The 23,325-nt window shown below is 49.0% G+C and overlaps 1 protein-coding gene across 1 annotated transcript; it reads left to right on the top strand.

The window, feature by feature from the left end:
• The first annotated feature begins 16,338 nt into the window (after positions 1 to 16,338).
• Positions 16,339 to 22,436, top strand: LOC144146504 (uncharacterized). The gene is made up of 3 exons (XM_077678448.1): positions 16,339 to 16,510; positions 17,579 to 17,723; positions 22,361 to 22,436. Exons 1-3 carry the CDS (start codon positions 16,339 to 16,341, stop codon positions 22,434 to 22,436), a joined length of 393 nt encoding a protein of 130 aa, XP_077534574.1.
• The last annotated feature ends 889 nt before the right edge of the window (positions 22,437 to 23,325 follow it).

Here is a 23,325-nt window from a genome sequence, read left to right as displayed (position 1 = left end):
ATTAACATGGGACGGACATAGATCATACACTGGGAAGCCGTAGCATAATCGTCCAAGTGCCACTGCGCGAGCGAGCATAGTACAAGCGTGTTGGTGTGCCCCACCATATTTACTCGACAACCGGGTGACCAGGTGTATAGGGCGCCAGGTCTTGTTGGGCTACCCATTGTTTTGGGCTGTTGCAACTGCTAACGGGAAGACCCAGCAGACGAATAGTGCCATTGTGAGACTCTATTAGAGTGTCTCCTACTTGGAGAGAGATGGTCTGGTCCTTATTCGTTGCACGTTTACCGTCGACACAGAGCAGTTGCGTTTTGGCAGGGGATAACTGGAGCTGGAAGCGGGACAAGCTGTTCTCCAGGCTGAAGATCGCAGCTTGCAGTTCACTCTGCATGGGCTATTTGGAAGGGAAATCGCTGGCCTCGGTCCATACCACGACATCGTCCGCGTAGAAAGCAAACCAGGCGGCAGTGTCTTGCTCCAGAATACGAGCCATGCGATTCATCGCAAGATTAAAAAGTAGGGGCCCCAAGATTGATCCCTGAGGGACACCTCTATGAAGATAGTAAGTGGTATACGCTGATGTGTCTGGGGGTTGAGACGAATCGGGTGGTGCTGCAGGAAGTTCCGAACCCAGGCTTAAGCCTTCTGACTCGGAAAGGCAAGTGCAAGTTCTTGTAGGGTGCCTGGTTGACTAACGTTGTCAAAGGCTTTATGGATATCTAGTGCGAGGACGACTGTCAGGCAATTCCTTGCGGGATGTCCTATTAATGACACGTCTAAGCAGCCACAAGTAATCATGAGTGCCAATGTGAGGACGAAAACCTGTGAGTGCAGGATGAAACCAGCCTGTACGCTCGAGATGATAAACAAGCCTATTATTGATAAGTCGTTCAATAACCTTACAGATGACGGGTGTTAGTGAAATAGGGCGGAGGTTTTGGGGATTGCACGCCTTAAAATGTCGCGCGCGTTTATGGTCTGTGCACAATTGGAAAAGAAATTAATTGATGGTTGGGAAGCAAGAAGCTTGCTGAACGAGCTTCGAGTGTCCTCTATTAAATAGAAACTGACTGCACAGCTATGTAAAACGTGCATTTACATCATGGCGTAATTAGCTTACCATTGGCTCTACTTCTTGCACTTGTCGCAGGGGCAGCCTCGACGTGGTGCACGACGTGGTGCAAATGCACTTGGGGTCTGCAGAAAGGGAGTAAAAACTCAGTAATGAACGTATACGTGCTAAACAAACAAAAAATACTTAGAGGCGACCACCCAGGGGAGCACGCGTAGTTCAATTTCTGGGCCATCTGAAGTTATGATTGGTGTAAATGGTTGGTTAATTGAACTTAAGCTACCGATTCGATTAAGAGCAGACAGGTGACACGGCCTTGTCATGAGAATCTCGCATTGGACAACCGGGTCCCCGGAAATCACATGGATTTGAAGCGCGACGCTACGAATACAAGGCCAAAAAAAAGTTAAAAAGTGTGGGCTGTTTTGAAATTCAGGCAGGGAAAATTTTCTCTTGGCATATATATGACCTGTATATCTAGTGACATTAATAAGACCAAAGAATGACACTGACTTCAATCGCGAAAGCACTACTACGGGGAGATCTTCGTTGCGAATTTTGCTTGCAAAAAGGATTGGCGAATATATCGGTGTCTGTTAGTCCATTGTTGATTTCAACGCTGTGTGAGTTTCCAGTACCTCGACGATGTCCCCGCTGATGTATTCAGCGCATATACTTGCGGAATAAAACGAAAAAAAGAGCACATCGATCCGTATTCGCGCCAACAGCGGTAATCGTAACCACAAAGATGAGATTGTAGAAGCTGCGCAACCATATGTTTATTTGATTTCTGCGTGCTATTTTGTGCGCAGCTCTTGTAAATCACCCGCCACAATGACAAAACACAGCCAACAAACGAAACTAACGAGTCAATCAGCGCTCGCATATGTGAGGGAGGTCATAAATCTACATGCCTTGAATACACAATACAATACAGCCCGCCAAATATACGAAGCGCAATTTGTTACGGCTGTTGTAAGCCTAAATTTTTCAAAGCACTTGCCAACTCAAGTCAAGTCGTCAAAGTTCTAGCTCCTTTCATTATTAATAATTTTGTTTTACTAATTCGTCACTGCAGCCCTCCAATTCCCAATAGGCGCTGGCAAGTTTTAGGGCACGAATGCTTGTGGCAGTAATACCGGCTTCGAACTCTGCCGCATAGGCGGGAAAGCGGTTGAAAAAAAAAAAAAACCTAATCCAGACCATACATGTGAGTGTATCGAGTTATTTTCCCACTCTTTCGCAGTTCAGGGATGGTCACGACGTAAAAACGACTAAAGTGTAGTATAGTTCATCAACTATTGTTCATCGTTTCCAATTTCACTCAAGTACGTACTGGAATGCGCAGCAATCAACAAGCTGTTCCAACCCAGATAACGCAAAACGTCCTGAGGACGTCCTAAAATGGTCCAAACGTCCTGGATCCATACTGGGCGTTCACGGGACATCCACAGGATTAGATATTATAAATGATCCCTCAATGGTCCATCCTAGAGCTTATTTTGGATCACAATGGATTGCGAATGATCCCTGAATGATCCGTTGTATTACTTCTTTTGGATCACAATCCACATGGACGTCTGACGCTGCTGTTACCCAGAGTTACTGGATATATTGAGTAACTCTGGCTGTTACCGTGAAGGAAAAGCTATTACACTCGTATCCCTGATGGGAGCTAAGAGCGCTAAAAGTGCTGCGCCTGCGAGGCCGCAAGAAACAGAGTTGCAAGAAGAGCAAGAAATCTAAGCCGGAAAGACTGCAACGAAGTCAAGCCAAGCCATGCCATGGTCTTCGTTGGGTAGCCAACATGGCGACAAACATCAAAGTGCGGTTGGCGTGTGTGTATGTTTGGGAAGAAGACGGCTAGAAACAAGCGGTTTGTAGGGCAAGGTCAACTATCAATAATTAACAGTGACGCTGGCTAGTCAGTGAGCGGACGCGGTTTGGCCGGTTGGGTAAAAATCAAGACAGACTGCTCCAATCCAGTACAGCAATCCTCGCTGGTGTCGTCTCGCAACTGCAACTGATCAGTCTGTCTTGATTTTACCTAACCGGGCAAACCGCTTCCGCTCACTGACTAGCCACAGTCGTAGTGTAGGGGGGTGATTTGGCAACGCCTCCGAGGATCTTGCCGTTTGTAGCGTTATTTCACATCAGACGCGTGTGCATCGCGTCATCGAGAAGTGTTGGAGATGGGTCTAACGCCTGAATAACTTTGGCACGTATGAACCAGGCCGCTGCGCGACCCATCTTGGACCCGTCACCTCACCGCTTCGGACTTCTTTGCTCCTTCTGCTATGCTGTGTAACGAACGCCTGGCATCGAAGAAAGCGTGCGCATCACGTCATCAAGAAGTGTTGGCGATGTGTCTAGCGTCCGCCTAACATTTACAAATATGATTCGGGCCGCCGCCCGACCCATCTTTGACCCATCACCTAGCCGCTTCGGACTCCTTTGTTCATCCTCAAGGGAATGCCTCACGACGAAGAGATTACATTCTAATCGCGTGTTGCGGAAGGGTGAATGCCGTTTTGAAGTTGCATCACAATGAAAATGGTGTTCAATCGGCCATTAATTAATTAATTAATTAATTATACCCTCAGGGCCAAATGGCATTACAGAGGGGAGTGGTTTACATTGGAAGACATGGTACATGGTGAAACAGAAGGAAACAAAATACAATGTTTGCATGATTACAATCAAAATGTCAGCGTGCTAAGATCAAAATACATGGGTTGATTATAGGGTTTAACGCGCCGACGCAACGCAGGCGATGAGGCGCGCCGTAGTGGAGGGCTCCGGATTAATTTTGACCACCTGGGGATCTTTAACGTGCGCCCAAATCTCGTACACACGGGCGTTTTTGCTTTTCGCCTCCATCAGAAAAGCGGCCGCCGCCGCCGAGAATCGAGCCCGCGACCTCGGGCTCAGCAGCGCAACGCCTTAGCCACTGAGTAACCGCGGCGGGTGGCCATTAATGCACTCGATGTGTACCTATGACTGGACCGTATAATAAGCGACCCCAAACCATCCACCACCGGCGTCGGCGGCGTCGGCGTCCGCAGTGCTCCTCTATAAAGAAACAGCATCCGGCGCCAGGTTTCGATCCGCGGACTTTGCGGCCGCAACGCGACGCTCTACCGACCAAGCCACGGACGCGACGTGATATCAGCGTTAGTGACGCGCCTTATATCTTTAACGCATTCAAACTACGTCGTCAGCGGCGTGCGTTGGCGACTCAGCGGCGTTATAGCGGCTTGATAACTGCGTGGTGTACACGTGATACTACAAACCCGATGGAAGAGATGGAAGAGAAGGCGGCGAGGCGGTGGGCTGCGGGGGCCGAGCGCAAGCGCCGCAAGCGGGCCGACAACCGTGCATTCGCACTTTCACATTCTCCCCCTCGGGGAAATGCGGGGGAATTTTTTTGATTGCATGTTGCAGCTATCCCACTGAACACAAAACGTCTTATAGATGTCTACCATGGTCTTGCAAGGACTTCGACATCTTGAGCTATGCGAGTTAGCTATAAGACGTCTATTTTTTACGTCTCAAAGATGTCTTAAGAGAGATATCTACAGGACACCTGTGCAAGATCTCCGACGTCTTGAGCTCCGTGAGATGTTGATAAGTCATCTTTACTAAGATGACTAGAAGACATACGAACCTCAATGTGTACGAGACGTTCCCAAGCAGCAGAAATTGCCAAGCCCAAGCACGGCAAATCATCAGTGGCCAATGTGTCCGAGCTTCGCAATTCCTCGGCCGCCATTATTGGCTGGCGCTTGGGAAAGGTGACAAGCCAACAATTGGCCAAGCTCTGGAAGGCCAATATTGGACAACGCTTGGCAAAGTATTTTGCCATGATAATGCCTATGGGTGCACCCCGTGAATTCTCATGCGCATTTTTGGCTTTGTGGCCAGACTTCATGACCAATGCCTATTTTATGGGATGCCTCGCTGCCCGATTTCTGCTTTATACATGCCATTATACAGGAATTTATTTAACGTTACTTATTTATTTAATGCGCACTCGTTAAATAATTTCCTGTACAATGGCATCTATAAAACAGAAATCGGACCGCGAGACACAATAAACAAACTCCATCAACTTTGCGAAGCAATTACGGGACTTGCAAAACAATTCAGAAACAACTCACCGGGTCCCTCTGTGTAGTTTTTTTTATTATGCACATAAAATTTACAACGGGAAACCTGGCTTAACAGTGGAAAGAATACGAACATAAACACGAAAGCAAACAGTAAAACAACAGTCGAGAAAAAATTAAAAAAAAAACCGCAGCTCATGAAGCGCGAACCGATTATGCTTCGTTTAACGGCTTGAGATGCCTACAAAACAAGCATTCAGGTAAATGAAAACAAGATTCTCCTAGTTCTCCTAGAACTAGTGCAACAAACCCGCACGAAGGCGACAGATGTCTTTCAACAAACCCACAGTAAGACAGCTACGCCGCAGTGCAAGCGGCAGGATGGCACGAAGGCGACAGCTGTCTTTCAACAAACCCACAGTAAGACAGCTACGCCGCAGTGCCAGCGGCAGGATGGCACGAAGGCGACAGCTGTCTTTCAACAAACCCACAGTAAGACAGCTACGCCGCTGTGCCAGCCGCAGGATGGCACGAAGGCGACAGCTGTCTTTCAACAAACCCACAGTAAGACAGCTACGCCGCAGTGCCAGCCGCAGGATGGCACGAAGGCAACAGCTGTCTTTCAACAAACCCACAGTAAGACAGCTACGCTTGTTGTTGTTGTTGTTGTTGTTTCGACGTGGGCAGGATCACCTTCGACGTACGCAGGATCAGAGCAGTTATCGTACCCGGAATGCCGGCGTCCCCCGTCGTTCAACAGCTGCGTTGGCGACAAGGTCCTTCTGGAGCATCACCAGGGCACGGCTCACCAGCTCGACGACATGAATGTGAGGAGCCCCGTTCACCGTTCTTCGCTCTCCCGGTTGCAATCCAGAGGTCTGGCGGAGCAGCAGCCACGTGTGGTGGCGCTCGCACCTACCCCGCCCAGAAAACGAAGTGAGGACGGGTCCTACCACTTTTCGCACATCACGACAACCGCATCCTTGAACCAAGATAACGCGAGCCTTGGAATTCTGATGGAGCCCTGCAACAACTCCAAGGTGCCGGTGAAAGACCACATTCCGCTTACGCGACGGGTAACGTGAACTACCCCAGGAAGAGAATCTTGTGCCGACCAGAAGGCAAAAAGACGACCGAGAACAACATCTTGGGAAACTGATCCGCAAACGTTTATGAAGAATCCATTGAGGATTAGGACATCGGTTCGGCTATTTATATGATGAGACCGAAGCCAGCGGCGAGGTAGCGTCAAACGCTCGAACGAAAGATGAAAAGCATGACGAACATAAGGATACACTTGCTACAGACAAGGATGCTTTTGCAACAATTACCGATACCAACAACAAAAATCTTGAAGGCAAGCACGTTGAAAAAAGACGGGCTTACGCATAAATGAAAACGAGAACCAAATGACCATGATAGGGAGGAATACCTTCAAACAAACGGACTGCATTGACAGCAGAACGCGCTGCTTAGAAACGGCGGAGAGGATCTTTCTGGAATACGCAGTGAAGAATTCCTCGTCAATGGAAACAAGCTTTGCTCTAGCACTAGCCAGAAAGAGAGAGAACCGAACCACTAGACATAACCAACGGGAAGAGACCTGCCACAGACTCTTCAGCCGTTCGTGGGTCAACTGTCGAGACAGAGCCAGGGGCCCACGCAAACAGCTCGGTGGTGCGCCTCTTTGCAGTGTGGCCGAGTGTAGAGACGTGAAACATGAAGCAAAAGCTTAGACCAAGGTCACCAGCCAATCCACTATCAAACCGAGGAGAACGGCCGCTGACTGGAAGCGAAGGAAGAAGCGGGGATCTCGTCCTGGGGGAGAACAAACATGGCGTCTTGAGAATCGGACGTGGTGTTGAGAATCGGACGTGTAGAACGTGGGGCTTGTAGTAACGAGATTTGACTGCATCATTTCCAAGCGCGTGGTCCGCAGGCGGCGGGCAAATCAACCTTGATATCTGAAACTTTGCTCCGCAGACTCTTGTGGAGCGAAATACGGACTTTGAGCGAAATACGGACTTTGAGATAGAGCTGGAAACACACTCAACGCAGCTATAGGCGCTGGTAAACTTGATAGTATAAGTTCGATTCTTTTTGACGCATGGAGCCGGGTGCGATTCCTTGGTTTGTATTGTGGAAGAGTAATGAAAGCACTCGTGGTAACATGCACGTTGACGTGTGCGTGCGTGCGTTCATTTTTTTTTTGTAGCGTGAGCCACACTGGCCGAGATTGCGCAGTTTCGCGTGGACTTCGAAGGGCCGCGCTGCGCAAGCGCAAGGAGCATTGGATTGGATTGGATTGGATTGGATTAAATTGTATTGTATTGGATTGGATTGTAAATTGGAGAACGGGTGTGTAGAGAATTGGGTCTGCATATTCTCCGGTCTGCGCATTCCAGAGGAGTGACGTCATAGCCACGGCAGACGCACTGGCGCCGGCGCGTGTCCAGCTGTGCGTCTCCGTTTCGCAGTAGCCAAGTCTGACGGTGCGCCGGAGGCGCTTGATAGCCGTTTCGCGTGGCTCCTGGAGACCCGTGCTGCGCATGCGCGAGGAGCAGTGACTGGACTGGACCGGACTGGATTGGATTATATTGTATTGGATTGTAAATCGTTTTACCAGCAGTAAGCATGATATGCAGCTAATCCTAGACAACCAGTAACCCTAAGAACAACCAGCTGAACCTTAGCTCACGCTACGTACATCCTGGCATAGCCGAGCTAAGCCACTGGTAATTTTTTGCCTGTTTTTTTATGCCGCAATTTCGGGCTCTTGCATGAATGAGCGAACAGTAGTCAGTCAACAAATATATCTATTTAAGATTTAAAATTAACCTCCTCGGGCACATCCACTGAGCCGCTTCGCGGAAGAATTAAGATTAAATCCATCCTTTTAATGAGTGATACAAAGGCGCGCCCTGAATTACAATTTTACTAAAACCATATTGTACTGGTCGGTGCAGGTAACCGCAATATTGGTTTTAACGATACAGCGCAACAGAAACAAAGAATAAAGCTGAGGCACACAGCTTTAGTCTTTGTTTCTGTTGCGCTGTATTGTTAAGATGAATCACCAACTCGCCCAATACTTCACTCTGCGCAATATTGGGCCCTTCACTGCAAAATTCATTAAGTGAGCCGCTTCTTCCACTGGACACTACCTCAAAGGTCCAATTCAGCGTCGAGCAGAAATTTGGTGTCTCCCGATAATGTTTCCCGTGAGTGAAACTTGCGTTGCTAGGGTCAGACCCGATTCCTCCTTGGTATTTGCGGACACAAATATTTGTGTTCAGAAAACAGGGCTGCCCCCTTGCACGAAATCATTCTAATAAAAAAATGATGGATAAAGCTCACACTAACGCGTAAGACTTTGCTTCTTCTTCGCTGCCGCAACGACTTTTACTCCACCATTGTTGCTATAAGTGTGGGCTTCTTTCATTTTTTCGAAAGTGATAATTATTGGACATCACCTTGCAGGGGAGTACGCTATGACGAGTCTCTCTGATTGATTGATTGATTGTATGGTTTAACGCGCCGACGCAACGCAGCCGATGAGGCGCGCCGTAGTGGAGGGCTCCGGATTAATTTTGACCACCTGGGGATCTTTAACGTGCGCCGAAATCTCGTACACACGGGCGTTTTTGCTTTTAGCCTCCATCAGAAAAGCGGCCGCCGCGGCCGGGAATCGAACCCACGACCTCGTGCTCAGCAGCGCAACGCCGTAGCCACTGAGCCACCGCGGCGGGTGACGAGTCTCTCTCGTTCCGAGCAAGTGTTGCCACGATTACGGCGAACGCTGGGATTTTTTTGGTAATCTTGGCCAATCTCCCTAAGTGGACATGCTTGGCTTGACAAACATGCGCAGAGGACGCTGGGTGGTCGTCGCAAGGCACGTACACGTGAGCGCTGGGCATTTTCTTGGTTTTGTTAGCTGCCGGGGAGGTCACCGCGAGGCCCACGCTCACGTGCGCGCGCTCGGCAATTTCTATTTTTAACTGCGCACACAAAATACTGTGATTCGCTATGCAGCTTCGCTGTTAAAAAAAATCTAGATACACCAATTGTCAAAACTTGCTAAACGGAACTCCGTGTAGATTGCCCAGAGCCTCACACATGCAGCCTAAAGAGGATGCCCTGCGAAATTTTCCTTAATTAGAAAGGAAACTGCTCTGGGTAATATTTGAATTTGAGAAACCTTTCTTTCTCGTTCATGCGAGAGGAGGCTGGGACTAAAGGCACAGACGGCCTGACAGAGGTCCCAAAAATAAACCGAAAACTTTGTCCGCCGTTACGAAGTCTTTAGTAAACAATACCCCTCTTGCAGTTTTTCTAGTGCCGTTTGCAGTTTTTTTAGCGCCAACCGTTCCGTTAGCTCTACCTAATGTTAAGCCTAAAATGGGTGGCAGCACACATTCGCAGCCTGCAGTGACTCATGTTTACCCCCGTTTTTTTTCGTTTTGTGCGAATCACAACAGCGTTAAGTCCCACAGGGGTCCATTTTGGCTCCTCTCCTCTTTAATCCGGCAATGAACCGCGTGGCCCGAACTCTTGAACAGGGCCTTGCCGCCCAGTTCGCGCTTTATGCGGATGATACTGTTGCATGGACAGAAGCCAATGATTACAACACGAAAGAAACTATGCAAACTAGTTGCAAGCAGCAGTCCTGAGCTTGGAACATACGCTGTCCCAATTCCAGCTACAGCTGCTCCCACAAAGACAGAACTGCTCAGCGTCGATGGTAAACGCGCTACTAGTAAGGAACAGATTATCTCCTTTCAAGTGGAGGAGTGGGCCCGACTTGAATCAATTAATAGAGCTGCGATGCGGAGAATCACCTGCCTCTATCAAATAACGCCCATACCATCTCTTCAGGCAGAAGCTCAACTGAACACCCTGGATGAGCTTGTACATCTGCGCCGCTCCGCCCGCCAGCACTAACTTAATTTTGTTGCGGAGGCAGGGGCGTTGGCGATCTACATGCATGAGACGCCCTCTACCCGCCTTTCCAGCCCACCCTGTAACTAGACCGCCCTGGCTATACCATCAAGTGACCGACAACAGGCCGCTAACTAGACTCCACAGTCGGTCGACCGGGAACGCAGACGCGCAGACCGCGGACGCACCATTACGAGCGGCTGTGAACCAGCGCCAAGTTGTAGAGGCATTTGTGGACGCTGGGGCCCAAGACGGCGTTTTAACTACGACGATCCAATGTCCTCTCATTCAGAAGCGAACCAAAACTGCACTTATGAATCACTTCGCACCTGACCTTCTACGCTGGCGGAGCTTACAGCCATCCGGGACGGACTGCAAGCGCTACTACCAGCACTTCAAGCCCCTGGAAGTTTTACTGTACAAATGTGCACGGACTCAACAGAAGCCATACGGGATTTGCGCCGTGTAGCCTCCAACTCGTCCGTTTCAAGAGAGATTCCTAAACTTCTGGACACGTACCCCTGCCCTCTCCGACTGTCGTGGATCCGGCGTAATACAATCATCGCGCATATTGCGGCGGATACTTCCTGTCACCTCTCCTCGGTTCCATGACCGCTGCCCTTGCTGACAACGGACCCACATGAACAATTTGTCCAACTAAAGGATGATCTGCGTTGCGCCACACGCACTCTCATCCCACCGTGTGGAACAGACCTTCCCAGTGGGCTCGCTCGCTGGGAGGAGGTCCTGCTGCGTAGACTTCGAGTTGGGGTGGCCCTATCTCCTGCGGTAACCCGGGCGTGGCCACCACGATACCATGCCCCGTTTACCAACACCTGCCCCTTCTGTACGGTTCCTGCCGAAGACGCCGACACCAACCACCTGCTATGGACGTGCCCTTCCCTGAGTGCAGCGAGATCTAGACACCTTCGCGGCACAGGCCTGCATCCTGGGAGACCCCCTGATCTTCAACGATGGCTGTGCTGGCCCCACCACCGCTGTTTTCTGGATTTCCTCCGGGAAACGGGTGACAACTTGTAACTCCAAGACTTCATGCCAAATGGCATACTATCGCAAAAAAAAAAAAAAAGTGGAGGATACACTCTTTGAATCTCGCAACGGTACCATTCGACTGCTGGGCGTTCCAGTCAGCAGCTGTAATAGCCCAAAACAGTGGATAGCCTCACTTAAGAAAACCTGTCGTTCCATCTTACACCTAGTCACACGGATATCTAATAAACATGGAGGGCGCAAAACAGCCTGTACCATGCTCTCACGTGCACGCTGTGGCACATCGACATTGAACTTACGGCTTCCCAGTCTATGAACTACGACAGTCACATGTTAGCGCCCTTCACAAGACGAATCGGTACCTTCTCCGTGCGATTAGTGGCCTCCTTCACCCGGGTAGATACTTTCCACGAAGCAGTTTCCCTTCCACCTCTCACTAAGCTCATCGAAGAGACCAAACTACGCTTCCAATATCATCTGGACCATTCGCCACAAGGAAAAAGACTCCATAAATGGGACCACCTAGATAGCGACTCTGATCACAGCCCCGATACGGCGCTAGCAATCCCTCCGAGGGAGCGCCCCTCCATGCATCTAGATTCCAAGTTGACGCCCGACCCGGCGCAGTAACCGAACAGTACGCGAACAATACGTTTGCACGTTCGCAGATGACAAGGCAGGCGACGAAGCTGACATTTACACCGACGCGTCTTTGAATGGAACGACGGCGGCCACTGCCTGGACGTCTACAGACTTCCCAGAATTGAATGGATCCCGGCAAAGTTCCAATAAGGCCTCGCAGAGGAAGTAGAACGTCTGAGCATTCTTGCAGCCACACGGCAAATTTATGACCATTCTGTACATCTCTCCACGCAAAAAAAAAAAGAGGGGGGAAGGGGTTGTAAGCGGCGGCTATGTGGTTAAGTACTAAAATGGTAAACATCGGAGCATAAAAATGAATGTAACCACAGATATTTCGTAGGGGCGGGTGAGACGAAATGAAATCACCGTTTCACATCTCTCAGTTTTTTGTTTCGTATACTTCGTCTTCCGTTCACTTCGTCATTGACCTCTGGGGACAGATATTTCGATGATCTCCTAATTGCTGTCTGAATTCACAATAAGCAGCTCCGAAAAGCAAAAAGAAAAAAAGAAAATCTTTAGAAAACGCCCACGAAACAGTCTGAACAAACAAGCCAAAAGGAAACTCCCATTGGGAAAATTGACTTGGCTCATTTTGATCCGTGAAACAGCAGGATGTGCCCCATTTTAGGTACGAACTACGATATATGTACACGTTTTCAGGGAGTTAATTTCAACTATTATCTTGCCACCCCCTTTTTAGGGGAAAGTTCCTGAGTTTTTCTTGTCACTGCAGTTCTATCCGACTTAAAAAAACGCCTCAATTTATCATATCATCTTTCATCTCGCGTTAACGTCGGCACTCGTTGTTTTCGTCACCGTCTGACTCTAGTCTGGCCAACGCCACCGTGAACGCTCACAGTGAGCTAGTACACGCACAAGAAATGATAAAAGGCAGCAGCGACAGAAGCAGCTTACAAAACAATTACAGACGCCATTTACAGATATTCGTTACTGAGCTGCGACGCACGAAGTGAGCGGGTTAGCTTTGACGAACTGCTGCCACTGCCGCTACTAGCTGCCTTTGTTCAATCTGCAGTTTGCTGGAAGCTATATGATATACAAAAAATGGCTGGAACCTTTCGCACTAGGGGTGCTTTGTCAGAATCTGCCGGGAATCATCTTGCGATAACTCTTATATGGGTAGCCCTTGTTGTCTTACACAGCTTCGTCAGAACACGTCAAAAATTAGGGCTCTCGAAAAAAAAAATTACCTGGAAGTGTACTCGGTGCTGCCAGGGCCGATTTAAGAATGTTTTTTTTTCAACGATTCCCATAGTACGCGATACTGTCGTCGGCTATCTACGCAACAAGCAAGGAGCAAGTGCGCGACAAAAAGCGTTGCCCTACGGTAAAAAGATGGATAATTCTGAATCGCTAATTCTGACGCGGCCTTCTCGCGGCATACGCCAGAATTAAGATACCTCGTCCGTAAGGCAATGAGGCGACGCCAACGTTCAAAGCACGCGTGGACAATCATCATCATGACATCTAGTGTCGTCATCGTCACGCGCGGTGTTCTGCACGGGCGGGAGGAATTCTCGAGAGCAGATTGAATTGTGAAGCGCTCTTCACGATCCCGTCCTGTTTTGCCACCGACCAAGGCACTGCTCCTTTTCCCGCGTGAGTGGCTTCTTGCCTCGTTTTGGCAATTCTTGAGCAGCGCCATTGGCGCGGCGTTGCCATGGAACCGTTCACATGGCTGCGACGAAGACGCGGCGAAATCGCTGCGCCAGCAGGCTTGGTCACGGCCGCAGCGCCAGCTTGCTGCGACGCGCTTTTGTCGCAACCATGGAACCATTGCGTATAGTGCGAGGACAGCGAATGTGTTCACTTTTATCTCCCTCAAAAAGGTATCTGCAAATTTAAATGTTTTACTGCGAAGTATATGTTTTACTGCGAAGTAAATGTTTTACTGCGAAGTACCCATGCAGCAGCAGATGAACTCGGATTCAGGGGGGCTGAACTTGTTAATACGTTCATTTGTATTTATCGTGATGCAAGGTAAGTGGATCCAGCCCAATAAAAGCGAGTTTGTGGACATTTTTATCGCATGTATAAATAGAGCCCGTCAGTTGTCTGCAATGAGATCGAACACTGGCGGTCCCCACTGTTAACGAAGTGTGAGGAATAGTGACGAGTCACAATCGTGGGGCCGATTATGAGGAACGATCTCAGTATGAAGTCATCATGGTTTGCACATTTCGTGTCAGCCGGAAACAGTAGTTCCATTAGAACGGGGAAAACAGCCAGCCATTCTCTAAGCAGACCCGTAGCATCACCTGTTGTCATAGGTTTGTGTTAGTTCACAAAGGTACGAGTCCTTCAGAATTGGAGAACGGGAATTCGAGGACAAGCTCCCACTGGTACTAACGTCTATGATAGGCCTCTTGAGCGACAACGCTGTCGTGATAATCACGGGTAGCACCGGAAGTAACGCTTCTGGTCGTAGACACGTGGCTTGCAACGCCGGTGTGACGTACCTGCAGGCCCAGTTCGCAGGCCGGCGACAGCCAGAGAGTCGTTTCATGGTCGTCGGATTTTAGTGATAACAGATAAGATCTGCGTGACAGGCGCTATTGGCGGTGAGCGCGACCACGGGCAGCGCTGCGAAGGGCGTCTTCGTGACGTCGGCTTAGGGATTCTCGCATTTGTCGTCTGCTTCATTCGGGCTCGCTCAACCTGCTGTTTCTTTGCGCTCGGTTTACTTTTGATGCTTGTCTGCACCACATTTTGTGTATGCGCAACTTTTTATTATAATAACAAACTTAAAATCGCATACACAAGCTGAATGCGTGATTTAAAGTATAGCTTTTATACCGATCCTGAAGAAGCATTACCGGCGTCGTCGCATTCCTTACGAAGCCGGTCCTGTGCGGAGAGTCGGAGCTAGCCGTCAGCTTCTGTATTCACAAATATTTCGAACAAAGGGAACATACAGAGTCTAAAAACCGACAACAGCGAAAATGCAAGACGAAAACAAATTCCAGGCCTTAGGGTCAGAGCCAGGGGGCACCACTGAAACATCTCACCGCCAATAGCAACGCCGGCTGCCGAGGAGCCTCCATGGCCAAGCGACAGTGTCACGGGCTACGTTACCGCGGGCTGTGAACTCGGCGTCGACACGAGCACTCGAGGCTGGCTGCTTCCAGCACCTCTCGGCTCTCACATTACTTGTGAGCCATGGAGACACGTTTCCGAATGCAGGTGCGACTTCCTCGGGAGGAGACGGGTGGCATTTTATTAGCGAAAAAAGAGACGCGGACGAAGAAGTACACAGGACACTCGCTAGACTTGCACTAGTTGTAGTCTAGTGAGTGTCCTGTGTACTACTTCTTCGTCCGCGTCTCTTTTTGCGCTAGTAAAATGCAGTCAGATAACCAACTAGCCCAACTTTCTGCCGTAACCGTGAGACGGGTAGCTCGGAGCAGTGATTCTCAAATAACCGCCTGCGCAACTTGCTGATTTTCGTGAGGTCACTTCACGGGACCGCCAGTCCCTTAGCAGCGAAACTTCCTGTTTTTCTTGTTTCTGCCAAACCTTGCCGTTGAAAAAAAAAAAAAAAAAAACACACACACACACACATGGCTGTGCTTTATGGCGCGCACGTTCGGCTTCTCCGCGTGGCAGGTCCTGTAAAGTCGGCCTTTCGCGCAACTTCGCCATTGAGCGAGAAAGCCAGACGCACGAGAGGCGGGCATATAAAGAGGTGTGACGGCGACTTGAACTGCACGAGTAAAATGTTTGACAGAATGCACCCATGCTCCTCGCTAAATTACCATCTGCACTACGTACAGATTGTTAACCAGTGAAGCTGTAGCGGGCTGCAGCATTCGCACGTCCTAGACGAGCTCGTTTCCGTTCCTGCTCGCGGCATAGGTGGTCGTACACCGCCTTTTCCTCGGGAGCACGTATATGACGCGTGGCCCGCCCACTTCGAAGTAACGTGCGGCCGGCGTTTGTCATTGGCACGTTGAAGCTGCTTCGTGTGTGCTCCACGCAGTAGCTTGCTGCGCGCGCTCTGCTGCGTCAGAGGCTCCCCTACTTCGAACACCTTTCCAACCTCGTGTTTTTCGCGCATGCGCATAAGGTCACGCCAGAAGAGTTTTCTGCGTACACGGGACCGCCAGATTTTTCCTTCGCCTAGCCTTAGGAAGCTTCGTTTTAAAATGAAACGTGTCGATGTACTTCAGCGTGGGCTCCCATCTCTTCTGCAAGAGGCTCCCGGCAGGTTCATGGTTGAGGATTACTCCCTTGGTGGAGAATTACTCCATCATGGCCAGGAGAACTGGAGATTATCCGGACAAGGGAGGGGTTGGAGCTGTGCGGGGCACAGTAGAAGGATGACGGCAGGTGGAGCGCTGTTTACAAAAACTGAAGTGCAGCGAAAGAGAAACCTCGGTGGTATTCTCGATTAGTGTAGACGGCCGCGTATATCGCATTTCAGAAAGCTAGGCACTTAGTGTCCACCTACCCACTCTGGATAAATTCTCTAAAAAATCTTCTCACCTTTCCAAAATGTTGACAGTTCTCCTGTGTTACGTCATAAGACCGCCAAACGAAATGCCGCACGCCGTGCTCTATTTAGGCTTCTCCAGCCCGCTCGGCTACAAGGAGGGGCCCGAAAGATACGGCTACCGACTGCGGGTTTTCCTGCAAGACCAAGTGTCCCACCGACGTCGCGTCCTTGCAACCGCCACTGGTGTGCCCGTTCCTGGCCAGACGCTTTTTTCAGGTGCGTCACGGGTAGTTATCCTGGTTTTGAGGTGTGGCTAAAACTTCCACCCACACAAAGCTTGAAGGAGTACTGACACCGGTCGTTCTTGCTTTCTTTATTTTTTGCTCTTACGAGCATCTGATAACACAGAAACTACAAAACACGAATTAAGGCTGACCAATGTGCCGTCGATTATTAGTTACAGTGCCATTCGTGGTGTCGGTTTCGGTTGCGGCCGCTGATGGGCTGGAAGCAGGTGCGGACGTAGGGTGTAAGGCGCCTGACAGCGGCACTCACACTGTAGCAGTGCATAGTCAGTAAGACTCCAAGCGAGCTAGCACCGAGGAAAACGAGCTATAGCCGGGTGCAAGTAAAAAATGCAGTAAGTACTCGTGTGGTGTATCACTCTTCCGAAGCGACGGACCGGGTGGGAGTGTTTGTTACCTGTAAATAGGGAGGCCGAAGCTGGCTTGTTCAACCGCCCCTGGTCTCGGTGCGGTAAAGATGGAACGCGTTCGCAGCCGATTGGCGGTTACAGTAGGGCGGATCCCTCGTAACTATAGCGTTCGCTAGTGTGACCTTTCGTGCGAATAAGGGTATTCATCATCCAGGTTTGCAGCTTGCCTGTGCACAGAGTTCGAGTGCGCAGAAGAAATATGTACTGTGTTCTTACTAAGTTGCGAAATTTGAATAAGTGATAGTTTAAAATAACTATTAGAAGTGCTGAGCGAAAGGTGGGGTTGGGAGCTGTTAATTCATCAGCAATTATTCTCTCTCTCCTGTGAGCAAGTATGAATTAGCAGAAATTAATATGATGTGGTTATCAATACAGTGGTTTGATTTCTATTGATGTCATCTATTCACATTTCCTAAAAGTATGCCTCACCCCTGCTTTAAATTCACCTGCTGCGATGCCGCATCAGAACGAACGTATCTGGGCAAATCACCGAAGGAGGCGAACGCGTTTAAAAGCTGGTCGCAATCATCGCGTGGACTGGTAGTACCAGCCTAGCTTGCTCATTACACAAATAATTGTTCAATACTGGTGGTGACCGGGTTCCCTTTCCGCCATTCCCGTGTGCGCAGCGAAAGGTCGAAGAGACGACATCGCAGCAGTCATGGCCGTCTCGACGAGCGCCGCTCGCAAGACCCTCTACACGGGTTCTCCCAGCGCGGCACCCCCGGGGAAAGAAGCCCAGAAGACACCCTCGCCCAACGTCCAGGGCGCAGGGTGCGTGTCACAGCTCCGAGAGGGCGTGTCTCCTCACCACTCCTACGTCACATCTGCCTTTCAGGATGCAAGCACATGAATACCTGGATGTCGACACAGTAGCTAGCGAAGCGGTAGATCACGAGGAAAACGTTTGTGTGATCATAACACTAAGGGCAGGGCGTTGCTTTTGAAGCCCGGGAGGGTTGCTTGCGAGAAAAAACGCTTATCCCTGAGCAGATATACCGGAAGTTCTGTGCGCAGGCTGCGCAAAGGAAAACCACGAGTCCCATTGTAACGGAGTGCAAAGGTACCCCACCGACCGCCGACCGGTCTTCGGTGAGGGAGACATCCAGCTTTCCGAAGCTTTCCGAAGCGGAGGAGCTAGAGTTGAAAAGCAGAAGGGGTTAGTAAAAGAGAAGTTGAGGATTAATGCTGGCGGGAGAGAGAAAGCAGAGCAGAAGCCAGGAAGGCCTCCGAACAAACTGATACTAGCACTAATGTGCCACCAAGGGAAGCTTTATTACTTTTCTGAAGGCGAGGTGAATGTGCAGCGGGGTTGCTACTACAGTCACTGTGCAACACCACCCCATTTCAAAGAGGGAGCCGCTGAACATCATCATCATCATTAAAGTAAAGCCGGGAGCGGCACTGTAGCAGTTGTCTAGAATGCGTTCTATATGGTTGCGTGCACGCGTTTAAAGCAGCGTCGTGCGTCTTGCAGATGACGACGGGAAGCCCACAGTGCATATCCCTTTCAGTCACGAATTATTATATTCACTGCAGAAAAATTCCATACATGGAGGTTTAGCAGTGTCAAGTGTCTAGAGGTATGAAAAAAAGGTTCAGTCCCTCTAGAATACTTATTACGGAAATGGTGTCACGTCCTTATACGGAGACACCATTACTCAAACCGGCTTTTCCCGAAAGGAATAATAAATATCCTGAGGCGGTTTACAAACAAGGAGAGGAAATAATCATTTCTGCACATGAAATAGGTTTTTTAGCATTTATAAATTATTTACGCGGCCGTAAAATAGAACTTAGGACGGCAACACACCGGAGCTCCCACAAGAATTGGTGGCGTCCATTTTGAAACGATGTTTATGAGTGCGGTTCCGCCATTCCATATCGCATGGTGCTACCTTTCCCTTCCGTAGGTTTCGAACATATGCCGCACCGCTCTGCAGCGTGAACTCTTTTCGTTTTCATGAGGAAATCGACGAAGAAAGTCGCGTCTCCTTATGGAGACACGGTTACTGAAGGGGATATTGACACGTCGGCGACACATATATCTGGCAGGGGCCTTCACAGCCGCACACGATTTATGCGGCTCGACATTCCGGTGATATGATGTATGAACGTGGCTTCAAGAAATCGGAAGGGATAAAGGTTGAAGCGATAGTAGTGAATGACCGGCGCACACGAACCGCTTCAGTTTATTGACTGGGAGCCATTCCTTGAAGAACCGACCCTACTAAAGTTGGTAGGTTTGCGTGCGTGATGTGGCTGATTTGACTGCGTAGGATTCACTGTTTTTCAGCGGAAGACATTGTTGCAGGTACCGCTTGTGGTAATGGAGCAAAAAAATTCTTGCTCCGTGGTTGCCTGAGAGGAGTATCACTGTCTTGGTCAAAATGCTCGTAGCATTCCTGGTGACGATCCTCGCTGCAGTTTACACAGTGGTCACTGCTCACCCCTTTGTCCTCTGTTTTCGTCGGGCTGTTAGAGTCACACCGCACGCCAAGTGCCCGCCCAAATCTTAAGAGTAACGATTCTCACTGTGGGACCATTTTAAACTCAAAATATAGGAGTGCAGGCTGACTATAGCTCTCATCTCAAGACTCAGGAAGGCCAGATCTCCCGGGCTGGAGCAGCGGTCGCTCGTGGCTTTCCAAACTAAGACGAGGCCACACACCGTAATTTGTTTTTAAAGCAATACTTTACTACTTTCATCGAGCGGTTTCGCGGAGGATGTGGAAGTTATTGACCGGAGACCCCCCCCCATCGCGGTGACACGCCCCCGGTGAAGCGCATCGCGTGATTCGCCGGGCCCGGCGCTGTGCACAACGCCTCGTTTTAAAGGAGCCATGAAGACAAAATACAAGTTGGGTTTATTAGAAAGACTGCTTAGTCCCGGTAACAATGGTACCGATATCATGGCTATCTTCGAACAAATAACGGAGATATTAAAGGAAACGTTTGAAGCAGACGCCACCCCCTAGCCAATTTCCCGCAACTTTTCTATGACGTCACGGAACCTTGTTTGTGCGATTGGCGGCCGCCTAACTCACCTGTCGCGACGACACATGACTGGACGTCTGTAATGGGGCCTCTAGTTCCATTTGACCGCATCACTTGAATGCTAACGTGCAGTTAACGCACTGAAAATTATGTTTTATTGTTGGCTCGTATGACGTCATTCTTGCTCATAACACGTCACTGTGGCGCAAAATTTGAAAGTTTTTAAATACTTCTTGCTTTTTTTTTCGTTAAAAAACATCGTTTGTGGCTGTAATGGAGCTGAGTGAGATACTGAATCCTAGTTCTTTCAAATTAAACCAAGTTGCATTTTCTCTTCATGGCTCCTTTAAGTCGTTCAGCAGGTCATATGAGCGGCGATCCCTGCCGCGGTAGCGGCCGATCAGCTGATCGGAAGCCGACCACTCCCACGGCCTCCCATGCATGCGCCACTGGGTGTTTCGGGTTACGTGACTCGTCTCGCGCCCGGCGATGAGGAACGGCGCGTTCGGCGTGAATGAACGTCGCGTTCACCGGGCCTCCTACTGTGAGCGTTGCACGGGACCGAACGCATATGAGCCGTGGTCGGAAATACAGCTATACATCAAAGGTTAACCAAGCGAAACCAAGACTGAACCAGATTAAGCCACGCTTTTGCTTTGCATATCCAAGGTTAGCTGTGCTAAGCTGCAGCCATTTTATTTTTATCGGCTCAAATAAGTGCTTTACAAGAACAGTTCCCCATTCAAACTGCTCTGAGATGCGGTTTTCGTTATTTCTCCAGCAGGTGTTCTCTAAGGCCCTGGTAGTGCTTCCGTAGGCTTATTCCAAAAAGCTTTATTTCTAGGCGATATTATAACAAAGCTCCGTTTTTTAAAAATAAATAAAAACGTGAAAGCCCGCTGATTCCAGCGAATATATTGCGTACACGTCGAGACAGTATTTTCGCAAACTTTCTTCGTGATGTATCTAAACTGTTCGATAAAGTCTTTCATCTATGGTCAAGTCACGATTGTTTCAAACCGCATTTTCAGGAAGTTCGAAGTGCCGAACAGATATCAAAAAAGGGGCTGAAACCGTGAAGGGTTGATCATTATTACTAAGAATTAAAATCTCACATTTTCGCTAATTGTAGATGCTTCTTGATATGTTAAAAGTATACATTGGAACGTTTTGAAAACAACTACAACAAGAATTACAAGAACAAAAGCAGCAGCAACAACACAAAACTGGGGAAGAAACCGTCTTTTTTAGTTTTTCTCTTCTTGCCCCCGGAAAGTTGGAGAAAGTAAAAAAAAAGAAAAAAAAAGAACAATGGCAGACATTGTGTTGGAACGCTGTGGTTAACGCAAAAGGCGGCGAAAAACTCGGAACTGAAACTACTCGCCTTCGATATTTCTGCGTTAGGGAGCGTTTTGAGAAAGTTCATCGGACGGGTGCTTGAGTTTGTGGCCATGCAGGTCTCTTGAAATAGGCTGCAGCGCTGGCTGAATTGGGCAGGAATTCTCAGTTTCTTCCATTTCGTGTCCGTTTCAAGGCGTACATTTTAAGTAAGCCCTGATTGGCCGAAAGCAGACGACCGGGCGTGACGCAACACAAGTAAGGCCGGCGGGTGCGTTGGTTTATGTGCAAGTCATTGGTCAGAGGCCTCGCAAGTTGAACTGGGTCTCAACTGAGGTCGACGTGAAATCGAGGTTTTTGGAAGGGATAAATTCAGAATTCCGCTCCTGGTGGAGACGCATGATTTGCCAGAAGTTTACAGCGTGTGAACGTTCCTTACAAACTTGTTTTACTTGAATACCGTAACGGCTCCGGTGTGCTGTATTGGGGAATAACAAGATATTACAGACATTGAAACACTTCTGGGAGGAAAAGGTAATTTAGAACATCCTGCTAGAGGTTATAACGGCTGCGTTAAGGGCTCCGTGACCACTGTCCCAGATGTGGAGTCATACGTTATGTGCAGACCGTTATTGTGCTGAATAGTTTCCTGCTTAACTAATTCACGGTTTACTGAAACTACATCAATACACTAACTCTTTTTTATGTACCAGCCAGTTTGTTACAAACAGTTGGAATTTATTTATAACGAAATATTCAAAATTTTCTCAATTTTTGCGGAAGCATTTGACGTGGAGTTTTGCATCTCCATGGGGTTTTGTCAGCGAACAGCAAGTTTCACAAAAGAGCCGGTGGTTTCAGAAGTGCTGAATTCGGGGGCCTTACCTGAGTACAAGAGGATGTGGATGACTGAGTTCTGTTCATTCCGTTTGAAGATGTCCTTCCCGAGCGAGCTTTGATTCGCCCAGAGCAAACGACGCGCGTATGGCGCAACACGGTCGGGGCGGAGCTTGGTTTCTGTGCAGTGTACGGGTTAAGCTTGCGTGAATCCCTTGGAGCGCCCTCTCTGCTTTCAGGGAGGGGAGGCCGCGGAAGAGGCGTGCTTTGGCGGAGGCCAGCGAAGGAACCGATCAACAGCAGGGACGCCGGTGAGTGAGTTCCCACTGTTTCACGCCCTCTGACTGAGGCTTCATTTAATATTTATACTTGGTACAACAAGCGGCCATGCACACAAAATGCAATGTTGTTCAATTTGCAGGACATAGCTTTTGGTAACTCTCTCACTTCATCCCAGTTATGAAAGACGTCTTTTAAAGGCGATAGTCTTTCTCGGGCTACTTAAACGCAGAGATTTTATGTCTGTCCGTCTGTCGCTCGATTCAGCCACCCAGCCAAAGTGAATCAGAAGCTGCGCAATAGTCTTATATACTCATAGTCAAATCTGAACGTCCAGGGCCGGTGTCAGGGTTCCTACTTGTCAACATTGTTGAACAAGAAGAAGACATTACTCAAATATAAGGCAGCAAATCAGTACATAAGTGATATTTGCAGTGTTCCTTTCTATATAAAAAAAAATTCATGGGTGCTTGATTTTTGCGATAGCAAATAAAATACTTCATCCACTGCATTCACTCTGTCGCCTGCTGTCGCCCGCGCCACTGGTGGCATTTTAAGAAATCAAACGGCAACAGTTACGAAAGGTTCCGCGTTTCGCTTGGAATGCACGTGAAGTAGGGCAACGTGGTTCTATGAACGTTGAAAAAGGGTGCCTCAATTCACGCGCATCTCCGCCGTATGGCAGCACTGTTATCGAGGCACCAGCCTGGAGGAGGGGAACGCGGTAAATTTAAATTGACTTGAGCAAACCTCAGGCGTGTTGTCTTGGGAGGACCGCGACGGAAGAGGAACAGCATGGGAGGTGAGCGGTAAAGCGAAGGGAGTCATTTACTTGGCAAATGTCGACGAAAGGCTATCGTCTTCTGTCGACATTTGCAACGAAAGGAGCAGATACGCGGCCAATTTTTTTTAAAGGGACCCTGCA

Source organism: Haemaphysalis longicornis, unplaced genomic scaffold, assembly GCF_048455015.1.
Source record: "Haemaphysalis longicornis isolate Haplotype H1 unplaced genomic scaffold, Haemaphysalis longicornis Haplotype H1 scaffold_7, whole genome shotgun sequence".
Taxonomy (NCBI): domain Eukaryota; kingdom Metazoa; phylum Arthropoda; class Arachnida; order Ixodida; family Ixodidae; genus Haemaphysalis; species Haemaphysalis longicornis.
This window is presented reverse-complemented; position numbering and strand designations above follow the sequence as displayed.